A 6997-nucleotide genomic window follows, 5' to 3' on the forward strand; every position below is an offset into this window, starting at 1 on the left:
AGACCATCCTAAGGGGTGTATGTATGCAGTCTAGACTCTTCTTTCATAGTGTTCCTTAGAATATGGTTGATGCTACCGACTCTTACATAGATGCTGCCCTCTTCCTTCACTCTTCATGATTTCCCTCATCACCCACACCTCTTGCTTCTGCCTCATCACTGCAGACACAAAGTGTCAACATTTCAACGTTGGGAACAAATTCTTAAAATGTGAACATAAACATCTCATGATTGTGATTATGAATTGAAAACTAAAGATCAAAATAGTTTGGAAAAAATAGTCTGTATGTACTTAGTTTTTTTAAAATTTTGAATTAGGTCTATGTAATTTATTTTATTTGAATTGAATTATAATTTGATTTGATAGATTTGTTAATTCTTAGAATTTAAAATCCTTGAATTTTCTCCTTTATTTTTTTAAAAAATGAAATTTATGCACTTTTATATTTTTATTAAAAGTCTATATAACTTTAAAATTAATTATATTTGGGATTATAGTAAGACAAAGCATTTAGGTTATGTCTTCTAATTAATTTTTATACATATAAAATTTTCATAGAAAAATTAATAAAAAACGCAAACATGGTATTAAATCAATTTTTTCTCTTTTGAGCAAAAGCATTAAATCAAATTTTCTATAAAATTTGAAAGTGTTTTTTATTTAAAAAATTAACGCTTCATTAACAATCTTAACCTTAAGGGATTAACAAATTAAAATATAATGGCTCAATTCAAATAAAATAAACTACATAGACTTAATTTAAAATTAAAAAATCACAAGAGCATATAAATTATTTTTTAACTTTAATTGTTATGAAAATAAGAACATAAGAGACTAAGATGAGAAGAATGAATAAGACATGAAAGAATTAAGAGAGGAAATAGAGAGTAGTTCTCATTCACTTTTAAGCCTACTATTTATATAGGTCATAAGTCCTTAAATTCTATTACAAAAGCTACATACAAATAATAAATCTATATAATTATAGAATATATAACATATATATTAATAATGAAAAACTCTCAAGAGGCCATGTGGTAGGTTATTTAATTTTAATTGGAGAATGTCAAATAGCAACTCTTAGAAGATTATGAACATCAACAATTATATTACAATATTTATAACATTAATAAAATTCAGCAAATATACATGAATTTTTGTAGTATAAACCAGAAGGATTGAATTCCAGTTTGGTACTCTTCTTCGGCAAATTGGATAGGATTACATTTTGTTAACCTACTGACAGTCATTGCTCCTACTTGAAAAGCAAGGCTTTTCATGGCCGCTATCACCATCTCCAATAGTCCAATTTAAACACAGAATATACGACACAAACGTTGGTATCAAGCGTCTGGGAAAACTAATTAATTTAATTTATAATTTTATCAAGTTATCAACTTAGTCCTGAATTCTCAAACTCAATCCTCCACTTATCCAATAAACTTTACATGGAATTACATTAGCACCACGTGGAATTAAAAAGTCCCATCATTAGTGCCATGTCACCCTAAAACAGTTTCATTATAAGCCAAATCATTGGCCCGAGGCAAATTTTAATGGAAGAAAATCAATAAAAAAATCCTGGAAGAAATTTAATTTTTTTAAAAAATTTCTACCAAGTAAACATTAACAAATGCATATCTTGATAACTACATGGAAAAATCAAACTCACAAATTCCATAAACCCTCGTGCATTTGCAAGCCTAAGTTATGTTACATGTCATTGATAAATGGTTACTAAATAAAATAAAATCAGGTAGATATGTAACACCACAATATCACCTGAATAATTGTGGCTTTAAAAGGTATCATAGCACAAAGCATAACAGAAAACTCAAAGAAAGGCTACATATTCAGAAAATCAACAAAATATCCTAAGATTACCGACCAAAGGACACCCAACCTCTAGCTAAAATTTATTTTGTTAAACCATATATATATATATATATAATTAGTATAATTGGTGCATGTAAAGCAAGAGGCAGATGCCAGAGAAAAACCTATCTGTATCACACCTTCGCAATGATTACAAGCAATGAAAGTGGGCGTTAGTATGCCTACGCGCTCGCACGCATTATCCATAACTTGTCATTTCCATTCTGACTAATACTTGGGAATTGTAACAAAACCTGGGCACAAAAATTGAGAGTTAATCTGAAAAAATAAAATTCCCCCGGGGTATAATAATAATTAGAACTAGCTAATATTTCCCGCGACAGCTCGGAAAGGGCAAAAACACTTCATTTATGAGCACATGCTTTAGGTGTGAGTGCACATTTGTGTGTGGGGCGTGGAGGACTATAAATTGAAGATTATTATGTTTGCTCTCAATATACTACTGTTTCTCAACTACAAAATACATATTTTAAAATAAACAAAGTCGCATGAACTAACTAGAGGAAGCATGAATTATCTGTCTCAAATCTTTTTAGAAAATTTCACCATAAGGCCTTAAATATGTGCAACTTGGAGGCATTTGACAAGAGAAATGTGCTTCAAGAGTTGAGGACCTTCTCTCATCTTGATGCTCATTTCCCGGGCTCATCTTGATGCTCATTTCCCGGGCCAGTGTTGTTTAAGACCCCTTCCTGGTCTAAGAAGTTCAAGTTCAAATATTTTGCAAAGGATCAACTGCATACAAGTCATTTTTGCCTATCCCATCTATCTAATTAACTTACAGTGTTAGTGAAATTTCAAATTAGAGCCTAATTTTTAGATGACCAAAATAAAATGAATTATTACATATACTTATTTAATGATTGCTTAAGATAGTTCTAGATATATAAAGTAATTTAAACGCAGAAAGACTTGACACATTATATATTAAATACATAGTGAGGGGAGGCGCCCGTGTCACTTTTGGGAGTTGCATGACAATACTTGGGCTGGCAGTTGACATCCTTCACTCATGCCCCAACACAAGAACCTCACACCTGTTGTATGAGGATGGATCAAAAGCATCCCAAGATGAGTATGCATGCAGCTCTAAACTCTCTTCCTCAGTGTTCCCTAGAATATGGTTGCTGCTACCAACTCTTGCAAAAATGCTGCCCTCTGCCTTTTCTCCTCATGATCTTTCTTATCACCCACACCTCTGGCTTCTCTCCCACTGCCGCAGGCACAAAACATCAACATTTCAACCTTGGGTTCAATTTCTAAAAATGTGAACATAAACATCTCATGATCAAGATTGGTGTAAAAGGACATAGTTATTTATGAATGGCAGGTTTGTTTTAGATTAAAAATCTTAAGAATGTTAAAGTTCGGCTTAATTATTATAGCTCTAACTGTGATAAAGACCAACTAAAGTAATCCCCCCTATCCGTTCTTGAACCTTAATTGTATATAAGGCATGATAATATAAAGATGAATTCAAAACAGAACTTCAATGAAGTTTTAATGGAATTCAGCAAATATGCATGATTTTTTGAAGTATAAACAATCTGTATTCCACTTTGGCAGTATTCTTTAGCCAACAGACATGCTTATTTAATAGAATCAGAAAATATGCATGAGCTTTTGCAATATAAACAATCAGAAGGATTGAATTCCCATTTGCCAATATTTTTTAGCCAGTTGGACGGGATTACAGTTTGGTAATCCCATGGCATGCTGATAACTCTACATCATTACTCAGGCTTGGAAAGCAAGGCTTTTTGTGACCATTATAACTATCTATAATTTAAAGCCAGATTAAGGACACAAACATTACTATTAAGTGTATATGTATAAACACTTAAAAGTAAGACCCAAGGTAAACCTTGCTCCTCCCCCTCCCCAAAACACCTCCTCCATCATATGCCAAATCACTTGGCATGAGCAAATTTGGATATCTGGAATAAGTGGTTGGAGCAAACTAGAAAAAGGGATGAAACTGCAAAATGAGAATATTTTATCCATAACCCCATAACTTACAATAAATTATTTTGGACAGGATAAATATCTGGAAAATAAAGAAAGCAAACAAAATCAAACTCAGAAATTCCATAACACCCTCAGGCGTAATCGCAAGCCTATGTAATGCTAAATAAAATAAAATTAGGCAGATATGTTACATCTCAGTAGCACCTGAATATTTCTGGCTTTAAAAGGTATCATAGCACAAAAGGATAATATAAACAGAATGCAAGGAAAGTCCTCATATTCAGGAAAGCAACAAAATATCCTAAGATTACTGACCAAATAATTCCCAACCTCTAGCTAATATTTATTTATTTTTAAAACTATATGTGTACTTTCTATTATAATTGGTGAATATAAGGTCAGAGGTAGATGTTAGAGAAAAACCACCTGTACCAAACTTCGCAATGAATACAAGCCATGAAAGTGGGTGTTGGAATGTCTTCATGTTCAAATGTCATATGCATTAGCCGTAACTTTCAGCCTAACCAATTATAGTTCGTATACAATGCATTCTGTAACAACTTAAGGCACAAAAAATTGTGATTTACTCAGGAAGAAAAACTTCCTTCCCAGTATATTAAGAATTAGAACTCACTAATAATTCCTTCAACAGGGCATTAGCAAAGGCAGCAAAAGATAAAACTCTTATGAGCACATACTTTGCGTGAGTGGGCATTTGTGTGTGCACGTGTGGAGGGCTATAGATTGAAGTTTCTAGTGTTTGCTCTCGATATACTAAAGTACTTCAACTACAAAGTCCATATTTAAAAAGAAACAAACCTTTTTGAATCAGAAATGCTCGAGGCATTGTTGTTGCCACGTTTGTCTTGATGGATGCTGTTGGGGGTTGGAACAGCAACGTTGCAGGCAAACGGTGACAAAAGCGGATCAGGCATTGATTCATGTTTGTTTCCCCTGGTATTTGCAGCCAGTTTCTTTTGAAGCATAGCTGAATTACCAGACCAGATGCTGGATTTCTCAGTTTTCCACCTCCTCTACAACACAAGATGTCAATATATTCCACTGGATCACGCAACAAAAAATGCTCCAAAATCCTAGAATGAGCTAGATTACGTTCACAACAAGGAACTTAATTAATTAGACAAGAGATACCTTCAGTGAGCTTGAATGCTGTAGTATAAAATGTCTGATTTCATCCTTCCCTAAATTTGCTGCACATAGAGGACAAACCTGGTATAGGAACATTTTATAGCAGTCATTTATATTTCAATAATCAAGTAAAATTAAGTATCTGCAAGTAATGCTTAAAAATGTACTATTCAGCTTTTTTTTTCCCCTTAACATTTAGCTACTACAACTGCTGGATTACTTCTCTATATCTTCTTAATCCAAATCTGGAGATTGTTCGTAACAGCCAGGTAAACAGTTTCTGTTTAGATTGATGAACGTTTCACTTAAGCAAGGAACTGTTATATGTAAATGAGACACTAAATGGTTTAACAATAAACTTTTGAGGGGGGGAAATCAAACATTAAAATTTTGTCTAAAGAAAAGAGATCACGCACAGCATTTTTTAGGTCAAAGCAATGCTCCTCTTGCAGATGGCTACAGAGAATAGGAACTTCAATCTCCACACAACAGAAAGGACAAGGGAAATATGACCGGGTATCATCATCTCCGTCGGATTCATAAAATGCCATATAATTATCTGTGGTTTGGCAGAACTCAGAGTTAATATGCAATTTCTATCAAGCAAAAGAACCAACGACAAAAAGCATCTCAAAAATTAAAAGGAATAGGTAAAGCCAATGGACTGTAAGCAATGCACTAATACACAAAAATAACAACCGATATATTCACTGGTACTCGGCGCCTTCGGGGCACTAAATATCAGTGTATTGCTTGGTATTTAGTCTCTTCAATTCAACCAAGCAACAAAACAAATATCAGAAGTTCAGAACACTAAGCCTTACTTAAGCTATTGATTGACTGCAAGGCAGACACAAGAAAATTCATGGATTAGACCTATGAAACAGTTTATCAACCACCTCAGGTTTCATGGGCGACACACACTTTGACAAATTCACTTGTACCAAAAAAAAACCCGGATGGGTAGTTTAAAAAAAAAAAATCTCACACAAGCAAAATTGTTCATGGGAGCAAAGTTAATACTTGCCCTCATTCTTTTTAACCCATCAAAACAAATTATTGAGAACCCATTTCAGAATACAAGTTGAAGAATCAGTTAGATTTGTGCACACTGACAGAAACATCAAAAGCAAAGTAAGAGAGAAAACAGAGAGAACGCTCAAACTGAAAGGTAAAAAAAAAAAAACAAACTAGAAAACAGAGCAGAGATGCCTAACCCAAGTCAAATAACAGCTCAAACGCATAAGAAGCGAATAAAAATAGTACCAGAGTGAAGGCAAGCAGCTTGGACAGCAGAGAGATGGTGGGCAGCGCAAATAGCAGAAGCCCTGAAATCGAAGTCCATGACTAATAACCTTGATCTCTGCCGGCGAGGGGAGCGGAGGAAGGAGGGAGCGGGTTCGGTTTCGGTGGTGGAAGGTTGAGCCTGAGAAGACGGTGACAATAAAATGAGAGTGGGAAAAGACCCATAGAATAGGAGAGCGCCTGCTGCTTTGGCATCCCATCATTATTTTGATCAGCTTTGATTGGTGTAGTGATGTGTCTGACAGTGTGAAAGCTTTCCCGACACACAAAACCAAAGCTGGATGCTGGATGATTCACACGTGTCATTTTATACCGATATAGTCAGTATATAGATTTCATACACTGTTTATCTTAATATGATACGTTCACTTTTATTTTCAAAGTTTAATCTAAACAGAGTTTGGGTTAAAAATACTTTGTAACTTTTTTTATTTTGAGGCACGTGCAGTCCTAAATTTTTTAAAAGAATTTGTGTCTTAAAATAAAGTATTTTCATTTCATTATTAAAAATTTTTAATTTTAATAGTTAAATTGAAGTTTGATCAAGAATATTTTTTATATTTTTTTCTCTCTTTCATTATGTATTTAGTCTTTGATTTTGCTATTCAATGAATTTTTTTTTTGAATTTATACTAAAATCAAAATAACCTTAGGAGACTACATACATCCAAAGTTAGCA

General features: G+C 33.6%; 1 protein-coding gene across 2 annotated transcripts; it reads right to left on the reverse strand.

Moving 5' to 3' along the window:
- Positions 1-2726: 2726 nt before the first annotated feature.
- Positions 2727-6527, reverse strand: LOC129308488 (protein DEHYDRATION-INDUCED 19 homolog 6-like). Of its 2 annotated transcripts, none has more exons than XM_054949607.1 (5): positions 6280-6527; positions 5430-5572; positions 5017-5094; positions 4684-4898; positions 2727-3112 (listed from the first exon to the last, which is right to left on the reverse strand). In XM_054949607.1, exons 1-5 carry the CDS (start codon positions 6356-6358, stop codon positions 3010-3012), a joined length of 618 nt encoding a protein of 205 aa, XP_054805582.1. In that variant the 5' UTR covers positions 6359-6527; the 3' UTR covers positions 2727-3009. The 2 variants fall into 2 exon arrangements, with proteins under 2 accessions (XP_054805582.1, XP_054805583.1); XM_054949608.1 differs by having other exon boundaries at positions 2727-3109; positions 6280-6525.
- Positions 6528-6997: the final 470 nt, after the last annotated feature.

This window comes from Prosopis cineraria, unplaced genomic scaffold (genome assembly GCF_029017545.1).
Source record: "Prosopis cineraria cultivar Desert tree isolate PC_DT_omini unplaced genomic scaffold, ASM2901754v1 PC4, whole genome shotgun sequence".
Classification (NCBI taxonomy): Eukaryota; Viridiplantae; Streptophyta; class Magnoliopsida; order Fabales; family Fabaceae; genus Prosopis; species Prosopis cineraria.